The sequence below is a fragment of the Oculina patagonica genome, chromosome 4 (genome assembly GCF_052425735.1).
Source record: "Oculina patagonica isolate OP01 chromosome 4, crgOcupat, whole genome shotgun sequence".
In the NCBI taxonomy this organism is placed as follows: Eukaryota; Metazoa; Cnidaria; class Anthozoa; order Scleractinia; family Oculinidae; genus Oculina; species Oculina patagonica.
This window is the reverse complement of record NC_135761.1, coordinates 12566200-12588967: the sequence shown is the minus strand read 5'-3', so window position 1 is coordinate 12588967 and position 22768 is coordinate 12566200. Positions and strand designations below refer to the sequence as shown.

The 22768-nt window shown below is 36.7% G+C and overlaps 1 protein-coding gene across 3 annotated transcripts in view; it reads left to right on the top strand.

The window, feature by feature from the left end:
* Nucleotides 1–16963, top strand: part of LOC144651506 (diacylglycerol O-acyltransferase 1-like) — a 31416-nt gene extending 14453 nt beyond the window's left edge. For all 3 annotated transcript variants that reach the window (XM_078511462.1, XM_078511464.1, XM_078511463.1), the window contains exons 7-18: nucleotides 284–397; nucleotides 1768–1836; nucleotides 3412–3515; nucleotides 8209–8247; nucleotides 8911–8952; nucleotides 9084–9128; nucleotides 10268–10380; nucleotides 10887–10952; nucleotides 11889–11976; nucleotides 13018–13080; nucleotides 15373–15513; nucleotides 15928–16963. In XM_078511462.1, coding sequence (XP_078367588.1) covers nucleotides 284–397; nucleotides 1768–1836; nucleotides 3412–3515; nucleotides 8209–8247; nucleotides 8911–8952; nucleotides 9084–9128; nucleotides 10268–10380; nucleotides 10887–10952; nucleotides 11889–11976; nucleotides 13018–13080; nucleotides 15373–15513; nucleotides 15928–15930 — 887 coding nt within the window. In that variant the 3' untranslated portion in view covers nucleotides 15931–16963. The remainder of the gene's footprint in view (nucleotides 1–283; nucleotides 398–1767; nucleotides 1837–3411; nucleotides 3516–8208; nucleotides 8248–8910; nucleotides 8953–9083; nucleotides 9129–10267; nucleotides 10381–10886; nucleotides 10953–11888; nucleotides 11977–13017; nucleotides 13081–15372; nucleotides 15514–15927) is intronic.
* The last annotated feature ends 5805 nt before the right edge of the window (nucleotides 16964–22768 follow it).

The following is a 22768-nucleotide window of genomic DNA, read 5'->3' as shown; positions in this document are numbered from 1 at the left end:
CTCTGCAGTGCCTGAACTCCCAAGTAAATTAAGTCCAAATATGTTACTTGCTTATCGGTATGATTTTCTTGGCACACTGCATTGAGAATACCGCTTTTCAGGCTGCCTTCTCTTCTCCTACAGTACCTCCCTGTTTTGTTTTTGATGTTGATTTAAATGAAAAGATATTAACTATTAATTAAACAACTGAACCAAAATAAATTATTATTATGAAATAATTTTTTATTATAATGATTAATATAATTGTTATTTTTTAATTTTTCCAACTGTTACTGTATTACAGGGGCAGCACTGATTGCCGTCATGTGGTATACTACTGTATGGCTGAAAATGGTCAGTTACATCAGCGTCAATCTTTGGCACAGGTCAGGACTAATGAAACAGCCTGAGAAAGATGGTAAGTAAATTGCCAGTCTACCCATCCAGTTATATTCAAAGGCTTTCAGACTTGTTTGTTTTGAATATTGACTGTTGTGCTTAAGACGGAATCCACTAGGAAGTTGAGTAATATTTATTTAAGTTGGACAAAAATCAATTTCCATAATAATTTAAATCCTATTGCCTTATTTCCTACCCTTAATAAAAGGTAAAGATGTAAGTAATTATCCGTGATAACACCAACAACAATTTCTTATCAGAGTCTGAGAAAATGAATTTCAAAGTTCACAAGGTATAGGCAAAATCTCACGTGTAGCCATTTTGTAAATTCGTCTTAAGCGATTCAGTGGAATTCAGCGAAACTTCAAAATGTGTTTTTGATGTGTGGTGTTGTTAGAAAAGATTTCTTTTGATAAGATATTTGAAGCAGTAACAAAAAAGTTTGCAATAAGCTGGAAATAATTCTGGTACAACAATTTCTTATCAGAGTCTGAGAAAATGATATTTAAAGTTCACAAGCTATGGGCAAAAGCTTACATCTTTTAAGCGATTCAGTGGAATTCAGCGGAACTTCAAAATGTGTTTTCGATGTGTGGTGTTGTTAGAAAAGATTTCTTTCGATATTTGAAGCAGTAACACAAAAGCTTGCAATCAGGTGTAAATAGTTTTGGTACATAATTTTGTCCAAAAACTACTCGAAGTCCTGGCGGATTTCCTCTTAACACCTTTTAAGTTTAACACTTTTCTAAGTAAAGAGTCTATATTAACTAGGATGCACATATGCATACAGAGAGACCAACAGACAGACTGACAGACCAATTCAGATAGACTGTGAGGTGTACAAAACAACAGATAGATAATGTACCCATATTATCTACATAAAACTTTAATATCCTCAAATGTTTTAATAGTTAACATGAACTATATAGTATCTTTGAAAAACCAAATCAAAATAAATGTCCCAATTAAAAGGAAAGAAGAAATAAAGAAACCAACTGCAGAAAGAAAGCATTATTTTTCTGTTTTCTGTTTTCTTTCAGTCAAAGTTTTGACTGTTCAGAGGGACTTTGAACAAATAGTTCATACTATTTTACTTCAAAATTTATAATAACACTGTTTAGTTCAAATGTTTGGCACTCTGCCCAGTGTTTAAGAAAGTAACAAACAAATCACTAAAAGTAGACTTTCAGTCCAAAAAGAGTGGCTTCAATCAAATCTTTGTCATCAGTGAAAATGTTTAACTTCGGATTTTGTAAAAAAGAAGCGCGGCCGTGACTACCTGCACTGGGTATTCCTTTGTATGGTGTGTTTAAACACATTGTATAGTTATTATAATGCATGAACTGTAGACTGATTGACTAAGTAATTATGTTTTATTTCAATTAACAGGACACATTGCAAATGGAAAACATGAAACTGCCTGCTTGGTGGTCTACCCTAACAATCTCACACAAAGAGGTGATATAATTAGGATGAGTATAACATGAAGATTGCTAGTTTTGTACTTTTTGATGCACAATTTAAGTTGTCATTAACAGTTTTAGTGTACAAGTATAATAATAATTATTAGGAGTGAAGCTGCAGAACTGAGTTTTTCTTTAAGCCTTATTGCCAAAGTAACCAAGACTCTGAGATGGTGCCACAAGAAAATTTAATTCAGTGAGAGCAATAAAATTTAAAACCTTTGAAAAAATTATTATTAATTGTTATTTTTAAGGACAATTTACTAATCCTTTGTATGAAGTTGTAAGACCTTTGCACACGCTGCTTACCTTAGTTTATTAATTTTTTATTACAAGAACAAAGGTTCTTGACAATAATGCCTGTCTTTTTCTGTCTTAACTTAAACTAATGTAAGTTGCTCCTTCTGTTAGAGTATTAATAATATACATCAAAAAATTTCTTGAATCTGATTGGCTTAGAGAAATGCAGTTTTTAGGAAATTTGATGCAGAAATGACATAATTCAGTGCAGAAATGACGAAATTTAGTGGAAAAAAAGCACAAACGCGGCATCCTGTTAATAAACAAAGGTAGCCACAGGGGGCCAATCAAACGCTTCCACGCCATTTGAATGGCACAAAGTTTGGATCTGCTTCGAGGGTCCTTAGAGATGCGAGTGAAAAAAATGACCAAAAGACAGCTGTAAATACCATAGCACTGATTTTTCATTCTTGTTTTGGAATAACTGGTTTCCTAAGAAGGAAATTGCCGACGAAATCGAAACTACAAGCCGACTAAGCTTCACGCTTTGCTTGAGCAAATTTATTTACACCGAATTCAAAAACAACAAACACATTTTCGAAGATAAATGGACCAGATAGCCTCAAAGTTATGCTAACATCGCTTGAAAGACACTGTACTTAGAGAACAGAACTTATAGGCTTTCTATTGTACGAGACAGAGGATTGTTTCGTCCAAGGAAGTGTTGAAATGAAAAGCGAAACAGCTTCACTTGGCTGGCCGTCGAGTTGAAAGTGCTCAAGCAAAGCTCTACAAGAAGAATGAGCAGAAGAAAATCTCGATCTGAAAGAGGTAAAACCCAGAATCTTTTATTCAGACAATTTGTTTGACTGTTAAGCCAGATTTTTTGACTAAAAAACTTTTAAAACATCGAGGAACCTGTACGTTGTTTGGGCTTTGACCTTGTTTTGAATGAATGCGTGATGATATTTGCCAATTAAGTTTGAATAAATTGTTTTTGTATGAGATTTGCGCATGTTATTTTCTCACAATTTTTTTCATGAATATTATTAATAAGTAATCACATGATTTTTCTCGTGCAATTTGGAATAAATAAGCACTCGTAAATTTTTCAAAGACTACAAATTGCACTCGCGCTACGGGCTCTTGCAATTATTTTGTTAGCCTTTGAAAAATTTACTCGTGCTTATTTATCCCAAATTGCACTCGAAATCATGTGATTACCTATATACTAACAACTGTGTTGGAAATATTTTACCAATATTTTTAAATGCCAACTTTTCTTTTTCTCTTATTGATTGACAGTTTGTATCTATTGGTTACGTTTCAGATTTGTATTATTTCGTTTTTGCGCCCACACTGTGTTATGAGCTTAACTTTCCACGTAACGCAAGAATAAGAAAGCGTTTCCTCATCAGAAGGATCATTGAATTTGTAAGTATTTATCATTAATACTATTGCATACATGTATATGTATATGTAACAAATTTCTTTTCCATTGCGCTACTGTCAGTACTTTTGCTTGTGCTTCCCATTTTTCCCTATCAGGCTATGCTGGAAATAATTTCTTTGAGAGCCCACTAAACTATTGTTTTATTGCCTTCATTATTTTTAGTTGAACATAATAGTATCATTTAGTTTATTAAGCCTTAAACTTTTTGTTAATCGCATTTGTTAATTTCTTCAGTATATTTAGTAAAGGTTTATTATGTTTCTTTTTTATTCATATAATGTCTTTGTCATAATTTATGCCTAGGAAATTGGACTTTCCAAAAGGAGTTAAACTCTACCCACTTTTAACAAGCATGATTCAGTATGAATCCAAAAAATAGGGCGTATTATTTCATTAGAACTGACAAAGAAATGTACCAGGAATATATAGCTCCAAGAAAATGGAAATAATTATAAGAACCACTGGTTTAACTCAAAAAATGGAAGATAAACATAAGCAAAGTCAAATGTGCTGAATCAGATGAACCATGGACAAATGTATAAAAAAACATTGAGTTTCATTTTCACTACTGCTTTACCCATACAAAAGAGATTTTCTTTTTCAGTGCAGTATTTTTCACCGCAGTCAGAAACAAGTCAGCATAATTATACAGTATATTATCCCAATTTATTTACACCTACTATACCCTCCCCCCCCCCCCCATTGGCTATTCATTATTTTATAACGGTCTCAATACACTATGTACAGGTCTATCTAATCAGTATTGTTGCAATAAAACACAAGATAATAGCAATTTCCATGCATTTGAATAGAGTTTCAATACACTTGTGAAATTTTAATCTTTTAAGGTGGCTTAATACAGTTTTGAGAGGGCTAATCAGTCCAACCTTTAACTCTCTTGTACAATCTCCAGAAAAATTTTGTCTTTCTCTTATCACTGTTTGTTACATCCTAAAACCATCTAATGCGATATTTGGAAAATAAAAATGCTAAGAAACAGCTTAAATGAACGGCCGAGTGCTTATGAGGGGACTGGCACTAGTAGTTGAAACGGCGTTTTTCTCAAAATCTACCCGTACGACCCTACCTCAAAATTTCAGAAATAAGAAATTGGCTTTGATTTAACATTCATGCAAAATAATATTAAAATCTGTAAGACAGATTTTTCGCAAAATAGGAAAATGTGATATTTTGCCGATTTTTAAAATAGCTCAAAATCTGTCTTACAGATTTTTTCAAAAGTTTGGATGTGGACGTGGTTCATTCCTTAAATTTAATTGTGAAAGTTTCATAATAGGTTGTACGGTAGGTTTTTGAGAAAGTCTGGATCAAAATCTGGCTTTTACGACCTCCGAAGCGAATCAAATTGCGTGTGTGAGCGCGCGCTAATATGACGCCATGCGTCGCGAGCGATAATGAAAGACAGAATTTAGAACTTCTCTGTCGGTTGTTTATCCACATTTTTTGTCGTATTATTTTCCGTCCTAGGTTTCGAGACCTATCTGAAAGTATTTTGAAGTATTCTTTTGTATACAAAAGTGGTGAAGCGCCGTAAAACAGATGGAACTCTTTTTCGTTTCTGTTTAGAGTTGCTAGCGCCATTTTAGCCCGCGCGAGCAATAATGACATCAAGCAGAAAATCGTAGCGCGCGCCTTTGAGCCACGTAAAAACTGTATTCAGCCACCTTAAATGGAAACAAAAAGAAAATGTAAAGTATTACTAGTCAGCACCACTTGTTTAACTAAAAATGTAAAATGTAAACAAAGATGCTTATAGCCCAAACATTAACTAAAAGAGTGAAATGTGCAAAGTGGGAGCAAACAAGAAGTTCTCAGTTATTGGCAGACCTTTTTATTTACTCCTTCCTTGTGCATTTTGCAAGATTTCAATTATTTTTATTTTTCACTGCAGTTTAATTGACATCTATGTAAAGCGACATATTCATTGTATGATCCCAAGTTATATACCCCCCGTGTTATTATATTATAATAATTTGAGTCAGGGTTGCAACACACTATGTCAAGATCCTCATGTATCTACAATCATTGCATTAAAACAAAAGATAATAGTAATTATCCCCCATAAGATGTAAAAATCAAATCTTTACAATGAAAACAGATTTAAAACAATTAAATTACATGTAACTGTTCTTGTTCAATCCTTGACATTATGGTTTTAATACACTTGTAAAGATCTAGTCTATATATATGCAGTTAAGAACATTTGACATTACACTGTACTTAAAAATTCAGCAATCCTTCTGATCTCCTTCCTGATGAGAAGAATAGCAGAATTTGTTAAGTCTTGATCATAACTACTGTTACATGTGCATACATGTATACTGTATGTAACTTGCAGTCAGGCTGCTGTTTTCCAGAAAAATAAGAAAAAGGTGTAGTGGTGCCATTTTTTTTTATGGGAACCTAGCTGTCTGCTTATGGGAGGTTATAAAATGTTTTTTATATGACTGGAACAATGACTACATTGTACATTCAAGTTACATCTAATCAGTATTGTTGCAATAAAACACAAGATAATAGCAATTTCCATGCATTTGAATAGAGTTTCAATACACTTGTGAAATTTTAATCTTTTAAGGTGGCTTAATACAGTTTTGAGAGGGCTAATCAGTCCAACCTTTAACTCTCTTGTACAATCTCCAGAAAAATTTTGTCTTTCTCTTATCACTGTTTGTTACATCCTAAAACCATCTAATGCGATATTTGGAAAATAAAAATGCTAAGAAACAGCTTAAATGAACGGCCGAGTGCTTATGAGGGGACTGGCACTAGTAGTTGAAACGGCGTTTTTCTCAAAATCTACCCGTACGACCCTACCTCAAAATTTCAGAAATAAGAAATTGGCTTTGATTTAACATTCATGCAAAATAATATTAAAATCTGTAAGACAGATTTTTCGCAAAATAGGAAAATGTGATATTTTGCCGATTTTTAAAATAGCTCAAAATCTGTCTTACAGATTTTTTCAAAAGTTTGGATGTGGACGTGGTTCATTCCTTAAATTTAATTGTGAAAGTTTCATAATAGGTTGTACGGTAGGTTTTTGAGAAAGTCTGGATCAAAATCTGGCTTTTACGACCTCCGAAGCGAATCAAATTGCGTGTGTGAGCGCGCGCTAATATGACGCCATGCGTCGCGAGCGATAATGAAAGACAGAATTTAGAACTTCTCTGTCGGTTGTTTATCCACATTTTTTGTCGTATTATTTTCCGTCCTAGGTTTCGAGACCTATCTGAAAGTATTTTGAAGTATTCTTTTGTATACAAAAGTGGTGAAGCGCCGTAAAACAGATGGAACTCTTTTTCGTTTCTGTTTAGAGTTGCTAGCGCCATTTTAGCCCGCGCGAGCAATAATGACATCAAGCAGAAAATCGTAGCGCGCGCCTTTGAGCCACGTAAAAACTGTATTCAGCCACCTTAAATGGAAACAAAAAGAAAATGTAAAGTATTACTAGTCAGCACCACTTGTTTAACTAAAAATGTAAAATGTAAACAAAGATGCTTATAGCCCAAACATTAACTAAAAGAGTGAAATGTGCAAAGTGGGAGCAAACAAGAAGTTCTCAGTTATTGGCAGACCTTTTTATTTACTCCTTCCTTGTGCATTTTGCAAGATTTCAATTATTTTTATTTTTCACTGCAGTTTAATTGACATCTATGTAAAGCGACATATTCATTGTATGATCCCAAGTTATATACCCCCCGTGTTATTATATTATAATAATTTGAGTCAGGGTTGCAACACACTATGTCAAGATCCTCATGTATCTACAATCATTGCATTAAAACAAAAGATAATAGTAATTATCCCCCATAAGATGTAAAAATCAAATCTTTACAATGAAAACAGATTTAAAACAATTAAATTACATGTAACTGTTCTTGTTCAATCCTTGACATTATGGTTTTAATACACTTGTAAAGATCTAGTCTATATATATGCAGTTAAGAACATTTGACATTACACTGTACTTAAAAATTCAGCAATCCTTCTGATCTCCTTCCTGATGAGAAGAATAGCAGAATTTGTTAAGTCTTGATCATAACTACTGTTACATGTGCATACATGTATACTGTATGTAACTTGCAGTCAGGCTGCTGTTTTCCAGAAAAATAAGAAAAAGGTGTAGTGGTGCCATTTTTTTTTATGGGAACCTAGCTGTCTGCTTATGGGAGGTTATAAAATGTTTTTTATATGACTGGAACAATGACTACATTGTACATTCAAGTGTCTGCTTACAGGAGGTGTACTTTATCAGAGGCTCCACTCAGTTACTTTATCTGCTCTTGTTAGCAGGATTTTAAATCATTTTCCCAGTACTGTAACAAAAACAACATGATCATTTGCTTTTTTACCTCGACATACATGTAACATAATGTATTAGATACAAAAATAATTACTGTCTGCACCTCCATCATTGCCAAAAGAGACCATAAGCTGGAAATGTACAGAATTGTTTTAAAAAAAGTGAGCATTTAAAGCAGTTAAGCTTTGCTGAGAACACAAAATGAATAATAATTACATAATTGTTAATTACATAATTGACATGAGAATGGCATGACATCAATTAGGGACTGCAGAATTTTTGGCAGAATTAGGGAAATTAGCAGGTCTGGTATTAGTTTTAACCAATGTTATTTGTTTTTGTTGCAGATCTTTTTAGTTGGAATAGTGATTGGAGCAATACAGCAGGTAATCCCAAAGGGCAGAAGTGGACAAGGGTGGGAGGGTTTGAAGCCATGATATTCAAGGTCACTGTTTATCTTTTTCATGCCTGTGCCCTTTAAACAGAAAACAGCTACCTTATTACATGAAATTTTCGCGACACTTAAATTTCGCGAATTTCGCGATTCTAAAAAATCACGAAAATAAAGTGACACGAACAATAAGTGTCGCGAACATAACATGACGCGAAGTTTAAGTGACTCGCATATATCAGTAATCAATGTATATGTTGTAGTTAATTTTTGATCTCAGTTAATTTTTTTTTTTTTTTTAGGGGAGGGGGATAAAAGCAGATAGTAGGGGAGGGTTAGTAAGGATTGGGGGGGAGTATGAGATATCAAGGGAGGGGAGGTGTTCTATTTTTTCTACTTATTAACCTAGAATAAAAAAAAACTAGTTAGAAAAAAAAAACTAACTAGTTAAACAAAAAATTAACTGAGATCAAAAATTAACTGCACCATATACTTAATGGATGTTGTTGTCAATTGACTCACTTGTAGACATTGTGAGAACTGCTCTGTTGTCACTATTGCCAAGATTAAGTCCCCCCTGCGTTTTTGTTAATTTTGACTTTATTGTTTCTTCGATGAAGTCGTTTTATTTCTGGCATTATTTTCTTTGTTTTCCTAGTGGATTGTTCCGACTGTCAAAAATTCTTGGAAGCCTATTCAGGTATGATATACATGTACATGCAGCTGTTATTCATGACAATGTTGAACTTTTTCATGGTGATAAAATGGTTGAATTACTTTTAGGAAGTAAACAACATACTTTACCTTACAATTTTTTGTTTTTCTTAACAGGACATGGACCTTGCTAGGGGCCTTGAAAGAGTAATGAAACTGGCTGTAAGTACAAACTAATCTATATAACTATTTAATATAATTTTTAGTAGTTGTGTATGTACATTGAATAGACTATAAGGTGTAAACGTGAAAGGTGTGGTGTCCTAGTGTAGTGGACTCTTGATCGTGCCGTCCAGGTTTTATTCCTGGCTGGGCTCACTTTGGTGTATGTGTTCTTGTGTAAAGCAATTTACTCTCACAGTGTCTCTCTCCACCCAGGTGTTTAAATGATGACCAGCAAATTTAATGCTTTGGGGTAACCCTGTAATTGGACTAGCATCTCATCCTAAATTCACTTCATGATGCCAGAGGAACTGGGATAAGCTCTGCCTCATGGGCCACTAAGGTTCATAAATGCCGACTTGCAGGTTGTAAATACAATGTACGTCTGGGTCTGGATTTTTTTTAGTAAAATATCTAATTTACATGAAATAAAAACTGGATTAAGTACTTACCTGCTAAGACACCCAGGCCTGAAGCTACACACAGACGTTTTTATTCTGACATCTTTTAATGGTAATTATTTTAGTCAGAATCAATCAGGGAAAAAAGGGAAATCTCTAGCCAATTAGGTGGCCCATGCTGCCAGAACTTGTCCTAGTTTCAATAGCGTTAAGCGGCTAGCAATATTTCTGCTCCCCCCTAGATGGGATGCTAGTCCATTGCAGGGTTCCCCTCCCCCTCCCCCCCCTCCAGCATTATTTTGCCGATACCATTTAAACACCTGGATGGAGAGTAGCACTATGAGAGTAATGTGTCTTGCCCAAGAACATAACACAGTGACCCTGGCCAGGGCTTGAATCTGTACGGCTCGATCCGGAGTTTGGCATGTTTTAAAACCATTTGGCCACCATGTTTCCCATTAGAATTAGACAGGGGTGCAGTTTAATGTACAGCTTATGCTTATTAGCTGGGTATTAATAGGAGTTAAGCAACGTACTGACCATGAGCTAAGCACTTTTTTAAATAATAAAAATTCCTTTTTGTCTGTTATAAAAATTCAGTTTTGTAGACACCTACAGGTGTGGTTGTGATTTAATATAACCAAAAAAATAATTCTCTCTCCCAATTAAGGGAAGTAATTTTTTTGGACAGTAAGGAGAATTTTCCTACTGATGTTTCATCTTTTTTTTATTTTTTAGGTTCCAAATCACTTGATTTGGCTCCTGTTTTTTTATGCCACTTTTCACAGCGGGCTTAATATTGTTGCAGAAGTGTTAAAGTTTGGAGACAGAACATTCTACAGGGATTGGTGGTATGTATGTAATAAGATATTTATCAGGGTTCATTAAGTTTTGAAGTAGGATGGGACAGGTCTATAGGAGAGTAGCTGCAATGTAGAGATTGCAATTAATTAAAAGTGCATTTCTCTATTGCCAATTTGAAAGTAAACAGGTACTGACTCCTGTGTATCCTGATATAATTGGTACCAGGGCTGCCTTCTGAAAGAACACTTTCTGTGCACGAGGCGGTAATTAAGACCTCACAGAAACTACAATAAGTACTGTCTGCTGCTGATTCAATAGACCAGAAAATAAAAATACAGGAAGGAGAAACAAGCAAATCTTTGGTTCTAGTTTACAAAAATTTTTTTATAAACATGCAGTTTTTAGCATGGGGATTGCAGATCTCACTAACCATCCCAGTATACAAAGTGATGGCATAATGACCAGGAACAAGGAATATAAACATAGATATAATTAGAGATAGGATTAGAGATAAAAGAAACAGAAACAAACTAGCTTTGTTCTGTTTTTGTAGGAACGCGCCTAATATTGCCTACTTCTGGCAGGCTTGGAACATTCCGGTTCATCGCTGGGCAAGACGGTTTGTTTTTTCTTATGTTTTTATAACTTTTGTTATTGATTTTTTTTCTGGACTGGCATCACTGATTACTCAAACAACATTTTGACTGTTTTTCCAAAAATTCATTACATGTAATTACTATATCAAGACTTTCAATATAATAAACAAATGTCCCCAGTCCCTTGGCACTTTATTAAATCGAAGCCTCACTGTTAGTAGTGTTGTTGTACATGTCCTAAACTTATTCAGATACCACACCTCTGTCAAATATAATCCATGCTTGCCAAAAATAGGCTTCCCTGTGTCCTACATTTGGCAAACTTGGTTTATATTTAACACCATTTGGCAGTGGCTAAATTGCATTACTGAAATGACTGTGTATGAAGACTGAGACATGTAACAAGTTTAGCTATTGTGAGTGTGGCCAAATTCCAGACTCAAACATCCTTCCAGGCCTTGTGATGTAAGTTCATTAATCTTTAAGGATTGTAAAACTTGCTTTGTAAGGAGGTTATAGATGTACCATAAAGTCAACTCTCGCCTTGCGGACACCCTGCTATTGCGGCCACTCGCTATTACGGACAAAATTCAAATCCCCGGCGATAGAGGTTTGACTGGAAATGACTGACCCGCTATAATGGTTTCTCGCTATAACGGGCATGGTTGTGACTCCAGTTTTGAACATAATTTTTTTGCCTTTAAATACAGCAATCACTAATATTTAGGTGTTGGCCATAGTGGCCGGGACCAATGAGAGGCCACTCCCTTTAGTTTCCAGGCTACTATAAAATTTCACAGAAACTTGCTTTGTCCCCGTCCTTGTAATTGATGCAGTGTCAAATGCTTCTTTATTGTCTTAATCATTCTTTGTTCAACATGGAGTGTAGAACAAAATTGTGTTACTGTCCACAAGTACTATTCCATTTTTTATGTTTACTTTGTTATCATATTTTTCAGACATCTTTATACGCCTATGCTTAAAAGTGGATATACCTCTATTCAGGCACAGATTGCAGTCTTTCTTTTAAGCGCTCTTTTTCACGAGGTAAAGTTTATAAATATTTACTTACTTAAAATTCGCCTCAGCCTGTGCTTGTCTCATTTTGGAGACATGGGATCCTGATTGTTATTGTGCTGGCCTCCAGATTGAACTCAGGATCAGCTCAAACCGAGTTTGGGTTTAAGTTCCTTAGCCGGGAGTCACTGTGTTATGTTCTTGGAAAAGACACTTTATTCTTACAGCTCCTCTCTCCGCCCAGTTAACTTATATAAATGGGTAGTGCTGAATTAAATACTTGTAAGTACATGTAACCCAGTGGTGGACTGGGCATCCTAGAACTACTCCTGGTAAGTTCGCCTCGGCTAGCCCCTAATGCTAATGCGGCTTAGCCTGTATATTTTAACTGATATTGTATTGAAATAAAAGTCGAGTTAAAGCTAGTTGCATAATGCCGCAGAATTAAACCGGGATAAGCACCAGCTGCAGTCTAATGGGACACTAAGCTCTAATGCAGACTAAATAGAGTCTATTTATGCCACATTATATGCTTCGAAATTGAATTTTAAATGGAAAGAGGTGTTGCGCAGTGAATTGTCCTTCCCAAGAACACAACTCAACAGCACAAACTGACCAATGACAGCTGAGTGAGTAAGCGACCGACTTAAGCCTGGTTTTCACTAGCAATGTAAGCACAAGCACAACACCTCTTATTTCACCGTGAAAACAGCCTTGATGCAAGCATAAGCACAAGGATCTTTTTCCCCTTTTCTTGGGCTTGCGCTTGTGCTCATGTTTGCGTTATGCGTGCAAAAACGAAACACTGCATATTAACGCAAGGAAATTAACTACATCTGGCCAATTGTATGCTCAATTTATGCACTCGTTTCAGATTCACTGGGTCTGAGCATTTGTGCCTTGTAACTAGTAAACATCGTGTTCTTTTGCTGGTGCTTATGCTTATGTTGTTTCAAGCGGCACAACCTTCTTATGCTTGTGTTGCTAGTGCAAACCAGGTTTAACTGATTGGTTGGTTGGTTAGTTGATTGATTGATTGATTGATTTTATTATTGTTATTGTTTTTTGCAGTTTCTTGTAAGCGTTCCACTAAGGCTTTTCAGATTCTGGGCTTTCTTAGCAATGTTATCACAGGTACAGTTAACTTAACAAGTTTATGTGAATTTATTCATTGTCTAAACCAACAGTATCACCATATTGTCAGCAGTCAGATTATCCATGGATTAAACACTGTTCTGGATTGAGCACTGTTCAAAGCTAATAAAACAAACTTTACTGTAAAACAAACTCACCTTACCCGTAAAAGTCCGTACAGTCTCTTGATGGAAAAAGTTGTTTAGAGTATATAAAGCCCAAAATTTCAAGCAAAAAATGTCCAAAATGTTCTTAAAGTCCGTCTGAATATTATTGTTTGAAAATTATGATTACAAACATTTTTTGTTAAAAGTAGGTCGCTTTCAACCCCCCCCCCACCTCCCCCTCCCCATTGAATATTAGGGGCGGTTCATTTTTTATGAGGTACATGTAGGGGGGCTGGTGGGATTTGAGGGGGGGCCATCCAGAAAAAATTGGCTTCAAAGGGGGGGTCAGCCAAAAAATATGGTCTGTAAGGGGGGGGGGGTCACTAAAAATAATTATACTTTTAAGTGTTGTAAAGAGGCTTCTGTAAGGGTAAAAAAAATCTTGCCAGAATGCCCAAAATGACATTCCTGAGGTTCTGAAAATTCAAATTTTCCCGGGGGAACATACCCCCAGACCCCCCTACTTTGTTATGTACCAAACGCCATTAACTCAACCCAACAGCTTATTGGTTACAAATGCAGAGAACCCATACTTACATAACAGACGGCATCCACAATAAACAGTTGAGGCAATGCCAGCTATTTGGGGATGTGATTTTTGTACACTGATACATTCTTTAGTCTCAAGGCTCAATATATTTTAATTTTTCTTCATTATTGTTTTCTTTTTTCTTTTTCTTTTTTTTCGGGGGGGTGGGGTCATCGAAAAAAATTGGATTTCGAGGGGGGGGCAGGTAAAAAATTTTCGATGAAGAAGGGGGGGGCATTATATATTACAGTGACTATCTATCAAATCCCACCACCCCCCCCCTACCCCATAAAAAATGAACGGTCCCTTATTGTCGAAAAATTATGATTAAAAACTTTATTTTGTTAAAAGTAGGTCGCTTTTAAACCACCACCTCCCCCTCCCCTCCTTGTCGTTTGCGGAACCCTGTCAAATGACTTTATCTGTGGGAAATAACCGGCACGCATACATGCATGCGCAGGCGATGACGCTTTACAATGATCCCAGAAATTGCATTTTTCTTATTCATTTTAATTTTTATTTGCCTTGACTACAAAACGAACCTTCAATACATTAAAAACTTACAGTATGATACGATAAATACATTAAAATCATTATGAACTTCGTCATTTAGCAACAGAAAGGCCCAGGATTGATTTCCACACCTAGTCGATACTGAAGATTGTGTGACACTACCGTATTGAAATGGTCTGAAATGTAATGAAGTCAACACCGCTTACTAGAAATAGGGTAGAAGTTCTTTCTTAATTTCTTAATTCTTAATTCTGGCTTCTCGTACAAATAGGAATACGGATACCGTCACTGTTTTGTTTTTAATGGCTTGAGATAAATACCCGAATAAATATTATCAAAAGCAGTAAATCAGAAGATGGCGAGTCGCGAAGGGAAAAGAAAAGAAAATTAACTTAAACTTAAATATTATCGACAACAATGCACGTCAAAGCAAACAAAGATTTCAGATAGCTCACCTTTGCAATCTAATCAAGATACTGCTGCCATTGGTCTCCCTTTTGGAAAGGTTTCAAAAGTTATGACACTAGCCGGCCTTCACTCGTCAAATTCAACATCAGTCAAGTTAGTCTGCCATCACGTATGCCGACTTCGAATACACGTATAATGGTAGAAAAGTTCTTTAACCGAGCTCACAATTATCCAGTACATCATTCTCCTTTTAACCCAAAACTCTGTTTAACTGTACGTTAGAAATCAAACGCGTTTTGCCGATGGATGCTCTTAAAGTTGATTCAGTACTCATGACAATCAAAGATGGCGTACCAAAACTGAGTAAACAACAAAGTGCCTAGTTCCCAGTGCTACTCGGTTGGAGTAATCGTAACATTGCCCGTCCACGGGCCACAGCATATAGGCGTTGCGTCACCGCCTAAAAACGCTGATGGTAGTTAGTACAAAGTGGCAGCGGTTGTCAAATTTGAAAAGCAGAAAGAAGCAGGTCTGCTGTTTTTAGTTAGAATGGGGTATGCATCTCTTATAGTTAGGAACCAATCAAACAGCCAAGAATACAAACTTAAACTTCTTAGTGTGATATTTTGCCTTCCAAGGCTATTAAAAAATGTATTTTTTATTCATTTTGCTTAGGTCCCACTTCATATATTTGGGAAATACTTTTTAAAAGATTATCCCAATTATGGAAATGTTCTGGTATGGGTGTCAATAATTCTGGGCCAGCCCTTGGCCATCCTCTGCTATTTCCACGACTTCTATGTCTCTAATGGCCAGGTTAGTATTTTGATATGTTCTTTAGCCATACACGTAGCTTTCTGGTCACCTGGGCATAGTAAACATTACTTCATAAACGTTCTCCTCAGTAACGTTCATTTAACTGGCCAACCTCTAAGGTTTCGTCCACAGACTTAAAAGTTATCACCACCTTGCGTAGTTTAATAAACAGAGCCACATGAGAGTACTGCTCACTTAGATTTCGTCTGAACGGTCAGACACTCAGGCTTTATCAGCTTTATCCACTGCTTTTAACGTAAGAAGGTTATACAGTGTAATAATGGGTGCCATTATAAACTACATGAAAGTACTGCTCACACACTACGAGTCATATGGAAGTACCTTGCAAAGAATCTCATTTTTTTATTATTATTTTTTAACCTAATTAATCATGTGCCTTCTTTTGTTTTACAGTGATTTACGATGCTATTTTCTGATCTTCACCGCTCGCAAACAAATACAATACTGTCACGCATATTAGTTGTTAATATATTTTTCATTCAATAAAAATTAATTTACACTGTACGGTAAAACGGTTCGGTAAGGATAGATATTGACGGGGACGACAAACTGTACACAAATACGTTTTTGTCTAAACTTGTTTTTGTTTTAAGGGAAGGCCTTTTTTCGTCCAGGTTGAAACAAGCGGCTCTGGCCTAGCTCGGGGCACTTTTGTTTCAGGCCGGTTTTAAAAACGAGGGGCTAGTTTCGAGTGTGCGCTGTAATACAGAGGCATTCGGGCAGTGGCCTTGGAAATGCGAGTGGTAAATATGAGAGTTGCAGACCCATTGAAATGACAAGCGCCTCCCAATTCATTGTCGCAGAATTGGTGGAGGCACACGTACGGTAACACGCGGATTCTCGGCGACTTGTCATTTTAATAGAGTGGAGCGACAGTCATATTTACCCTGTGCTACGGTGGTGTAGTGGTGTTATAGGGCATACTTGAAACTACCCTTAGGGCAAAACTGAGAGCGTGACTGTAACACAACGGCATTCGGGCGGTGGCCTTGGAAATGCCAGAAAATGGTAAATATGAGAGTTGCAGACCCCATTAAAATGACAAGCGCCTCCCAATTCATTGTCGCAGAATTGGTGGAGGCACACGTACGGTAACATGCGGATTCTCGGCGACTTGTCATTTTAATAGAGTGGATCAATTGTCATATTTGCCCTGCGCTACGGTGGTGTAGCGGTGTTACGTGCACAGTGCTTTTCAGCTTGCTTTGCCTCGTTTGTTGTGCCCCTGGGAATGGGAAGGGATAAAACAAAACTTGTACGGATAAACGTGTTAATATTTGTCAAGCAGTTAGTTATCCTCGCCGATTTCAAATTCTCCCCCAGCCGTTAAACAGTGCAGTGTAAATAACGTTTTAATCTACAAGTTTTCAGTTTTGTTTTAAAATCGAGTAGTGTAGTTTGTGAATATGAATAAATTGAATTTGTTATATTTTTTGTGTAGATAACATTCTGTGCTAAGACTGTTGAAGCTTCTGCGACCTTCTTTAAGAGACCAGCTCTATTAATCACACCGCCCTTGCCTGCAAAAAAAGGCACTGTTTAAAATGTACAATCTTCTCGTTATCCCCCCTTGTGGCTGGTTTCCTCCCCCCCTCCTTTCAGCTTCACGCCCACCCTGATCAATTTTTCGCAAAAAGTCGTCACTCCGGATAGGTAAAGCCGGGAGCCAAGTGGCCCATACTTGTCGGAGCTGATTCGAGTTTAACTACACCCTGGTAGGGAAGTGTCTTGCCCCTGAAGAACACAACAAAGTGACCCCAGACCGCTCGATCTAGAGACTAGCGCTCTAACCACTAGGCCAACCCTCCTCCCTCCAATGTAACTGTTGTGAGCGGGTTTTCGCCCTCTGGCAGAGCAGTTCATAAATTGTTACTTATTTTTATATACTTTTTTTACGGAAAAAAGTCTATTTGCAACGGGGGACAGATTTGGCCCCAACATGCATCTCTTGTTCATGTATCGGGCATCGTACAGTTTTGAATTTGGATTGACGTTTATGCCTATAAGTTGGGGTTATGGTTAGCATGCATTTCAGTTTATTTGCTTTATCCGAACTAAGAACAAAATAAAAAACTATTTTTTTTTTCGTTGTCTCTGAAAAGTCCCCATGGGGAAATGACTAAAATCTGTATTGTATTGTATTGTATTGTATTGTATTGTATTGTATTGTATTGTATTGTATTGTATTTTATACCATGCCATAGAAAATACAGCCAATCAGAATACAGGAAAGCCGTTGTATATTCGACGGTATTCAACCCAACCTTCCCATAGTGCGCTGCGACTGTATTCTCGACGAAATTTAGTAAGCGTATTTTCTATGGCATGGTATAAAATAGTTACACAACACTTTCTCGTGGTATACTTAACAAATAGATTTCATTTTGCCGTGCGTCTGTTCAGTAATGGATCACAGATGACGTCAAAATGTGGTATGAACAGAGAAGTGGCCCACGAGGCGCTAGCCGAGTGGGTCACTGATGTTCATACCACATTTTGACGTCTTCTGTGATCTATTACTGAACAGACGCACGGCAAAATGAAATCTATTTGTTTTATATAATAACACAAGACTTCAGCACACTTCTGTGTGAGCAATGCTGCCGTACCGGTCGATGAGCGAAGTTGTTTTGATTTCACTATTAAGTTTTCGTTAACACGAAGCATTGTTAATCCGATTGAATAAACAGAAAAATGGTCAATTGAAAGTCAATGAAAAAACTAACCTTTATTCCGATTTGGAAAGTTGTTCAAATCTGTAAGCATTAACCGAAGCGTTCAACCGCAATTCGTTTGTTTTCCGTGGCGTCGTCCAACTGTACAACATCGGTCAAACTTTCATACAGATTTCGGATAATTTCTCGAATAATTCACTGTCTTCTTCAAGCTTGTTTCGCCCAGTTAAATGCTTCTAAAGGTGAACGATGCTTGGCGTATTGTTTCTCACTGAAGATTTGTAATTAAGCTGAACTTTTTTGCTTTGTTGTGGCCCCGCAAGTTTGAAAAACTTTGCCGACAACTCTGATTTGGACTATGAACTCTGATCACGCGCGCGAGTCACACCACCGCGTGACGTCATCCATGTGTCTGTACTCTGATAGATCATAAGTAAGAACCAATCAAAATGCGCGTAGAATTCAGGTTATTATATAATATGGAATATCCCACTTGTCACTTGTATTTTCTTGGCATACACACTCGCCTAAAGGCTCGTGTGTATACCGAGAAAATACAAGTGACTCGTGGGATATTCCATAGTATACCACTCGAAAGCGTTGCATAACTAGTATGTATTGTATTGTATTGTATTGTATTGTATTGTATTGTATTGTATTGTATTGTATTGTATTGTATTGTATTTGTTGTTACTCTGTACTTGGTTTTCGGCTCATTCCTCCACAAATGCATCTTGGTTTGGTGGAAAATCGTGTAATCATTCTAATATCCATGACCAGTAATAAGACATGATTGTCGAGCCTAAAGAGACATTCCTACGCTATATATTAGTTAACGACACGGCACGAAAAGTTAGCTTTTCACAGCAGAAGATGGATGACTAACTTTGACAGCTAATGTAAACATGCCCAATGATATCGCCTTTTAGGAATTTGACACACTTCACAGTTAGTATGAGATTTTATGTGAATCAAAGATACCTTCCAAATCAAATTTCACGGGCTTTGTCACATAAGTTTTCCAAAGACGGCTTTTATCCCAGACTTATCAGCCAAAGTTAATTTTTCAAACAGAGCAAATTGACCAATCGGATGAGTTTCGCCAAAAACAAATTAGAGGGGCTCTGTCACAATCTTATACATCGAACGACCTAATCTTTTGTCAGCTCTTAGACACGGACTCTGGCCAACTCCGAATTGAAAGTCCGCAATTCACGGACATTTGGTCGTTGTACACAAATTTTAACTTTATTCCGCTTTAATCTGATTGGCTGTTTAGAGTTTAAGTCCCCCTCCCTGGTTCCGCCATCTCTATTTGTGCGGGAAGATTCAAAGGACCCTAGTCAGCCACGCCTTTGTTTTTGATTACATAAAAGAGTTTCTTTATTATATTTTACGCGGAGCGTCTCTAAACGAAAGTGATCTCTGTAAAACTGCAAAATGTAATAATCCAGAGCTGCAGTTATACAACTTGCAGCAATGCAATAGGATTTCACTTCACCATATACAGTTAAAATTTCAATGGCATCTAAAATGGCAGGGTCTGACTAGGGTCATTCAAGTGACCTCAAATTGCGCTGACTTTTTCTGACTCTTTTCTGAATTCCAGTTATATTTTTAAATCGCTAGCGTTCCACAACGTTACACAACAATCGCGTAATACCACTTTCAGTTAAATAAGTTGGTTACTAACTCTATCATTAACAAATAACACTGAGATGTCATGAACAAATAACTGAGTAACTTAATAAGCACTATATTTTTAAATAACTTCTTAGCCTGAAGTTGGTTGGGCGCGCGGTATATGTTTCTGTTAAATGCTAGCGCGCGCTTTTTTTCAAATTTAAGTAGCGCAATTTAGTCGTACTAATTTGAGTCGCGTATTCTGTTATAATTTTCAGTTGTGAAGAAACAGTCAAGCTCGCCCGTCGAGCTCAGTCAGTGAGCCCACTGCTAACCAATTCTTTCATGTTTTTATACTGTATGTTTGCTCGTTTTATCAGTTCATGCCTATTCCGGTGTTGATCGTGAGGGCAAGTTATATTAGCAGTCGCTTTTTGGTTTGCTTTACGTTCAGAGTTCTTGTTTGGTTTTGAATATTTGTAAGGCCGATTGCCACCTTGGTTCCAGATTCATGTGATTTCCCGTCCGAGTTGGCGTGGTCCTTTACTCGAAGGAACATCAGAAAACAATCAAATTGAAGTAGTTCCAACACGATTTTACGGAGTACCAAGGCAGCTGACACGTACGTATAAAATAGGCAACTCGTTAAGGAGTGGTAAATTACTTTTAAGTAGCTATTAAAAAATAGATTTAGCTATTAAGGAACCAGTCAGCAAACAGCAAAGAATACAAACTAAAATTGTTATTGCTGGATATTTTGCCTTTAAAAAGTTCCACAACATCTTATTGGGAAACACTTTGAATGTTTCCCAATTATGTGTAGTAGGACCTAATGAAGGACCATCCTAACTATGAAAATGTATTTGTGTGGTTGTCAATTATTCAGGGTAAGCCCTAAGCAATTCTCTCAGAAAATTGCTAAGGGCTTACCCAGAATAATTGACAACTTATTTTCACGATTTTTATGTCTCTACTGCCGAGGTATGTGTTTTGATATCTTCTTTAGCCAAGCAAGTACTTGTCTGAGAACCTTCGCATCGATTCTTATCGATCGATCACAAAATTGTTTGTTTGAATCCTTTGATGCTTTTGTGTTTCAGCCAAATTTGAACTTAAAAGACTTTATCTTATATAAGATCAGTATACCTTCGATCCTTTCATGATTTTTGTTATGATCTGTATGATAACAATCGCTAAAAACACTCGCTCCCTCGGAATTTTTTGCCCTCATACGCCCACTGGTGCCCAGGCCTAAGTTTACTGCTTCCCCAAGCTGACTCGACGAGCTTACTCTAGAGCCCGTTGCCACACAGTTCTTGCGGCATGTTTTAACATCATTTCAAACAGTTAGTTAACCTCGCTGATTTCTATGTTTTCTTCACCGTTAAACGGTGCAGTGTGAACGAAGTTTTAGTCTCAAGTTTTTGTATCATTTTGCTTTAAAAAGGTGAAGAAAACACTTTGTGCTACCCATAAAGTTAAATCTCTTCTTGCAACTATTTTGACCAAGCTCCATTTCATGCAAGCAGTGTAAACGTTTTCTACTTTCAGCTTTACTCCACGATGTTACTTTAAAAGTGAACTCATGGAATAGAGCACAAAGTAGAAATATTACAATCTCGTACGGTCATAATCTTTCATCCATAATTTGCTTTTAAACCTTAGCTTATCATCACTTTATTTTCATTTAATAACCTCAATATCATAGGCCATTTTACTTTAGCTAACTTTAGCTCATTTTACTTTAGCTATCAGGTCTATCAGCATTGAAAAAAAGAAAAATCAGTTCTACCTAACCTTAGAGGATTTTTCAAAGCTATTCAAGACACCGTATAGACAACCAGGATACAAATGTGGTTGGTTGAGATATAGAAGTCATGAAAATAACTTTTAAAAAGTTCTTTTCACGACTTTTACATCTCTACTATTATAAGCCAAATGTTCCTTAGCATATTTCATTGTGCACGAAGAGACTTGGGAGTTGTAGCTTTCATGGAAGAGATGCTAGTCCATCGCAGGTAACCCAATTAAGTATTTTTAAGAAGTTGCAATTAACTGGTCACCTTTATTTGCATGATCATACAACACGTAATCTGGAGCCTTTTGATTAAAACAAAAGTTTTGTCTTTCAAGTGGATACCTTGCTTGCCCATGCATTATCCCTCACTTCAATAGCATAAGTCCATACTCTAGTAGATAACCACACGCCCAACCCACATTCTTCCACATTGCTCCAACGAAGGTCTAACGCTCAAACTGGCTAAAATGATTTAAATATGAAGTTATCTTGCGATCAAATCTTCCACTGCTACAATTCACTTTTTAAACACCCATATTAAGCTATTACAGTGTAACCCCGGTTTACGGACACCCGCTTTATACGGACACCTCCTTATTACGGACATGCAGTTTCGTTTGTCCTGAAAAAAAGCTCACACATTTTCTCTTACGTTTACCCGCTTAATACGGACACCCGTTAATACGGAGTGAAACGCTCTCATACAAAGTTAGAACTTAACCGCGCTTTACGGACACTTTTCGGTCACTGCTTATCTTTGCACTGTACATGATTTTCTTCTGCTACTATTGTGTGCTAGTTGCACCCTTTCTACAGGCTAATGCGTTTCTTTTAGTGGTACAGTAGCATAGTTACGTGTCATGCTTGAAAAAGAGTAACGTTTTTTCAGTTTGAAAAAAAAATTACAAGTTAGCAGCCGCTTTTTGGTTTGCTTTACGTTCAGAGTTCTTGTTTAGTTTTGAATACTTGTAATACAACAGAGATCCTCTTTTGTAAGACCGATTGCGACCTTGGCTCCAGATTCGTGTGATTTCCCGTCCGAGCTGGCGTGGTCCTTTACTCGAAGAAACATCAGAAAACAGTCAAATTGAAGTCGTTCCAACACGTTTTTACGGAGTATCAATGCAGCTGACTCGTA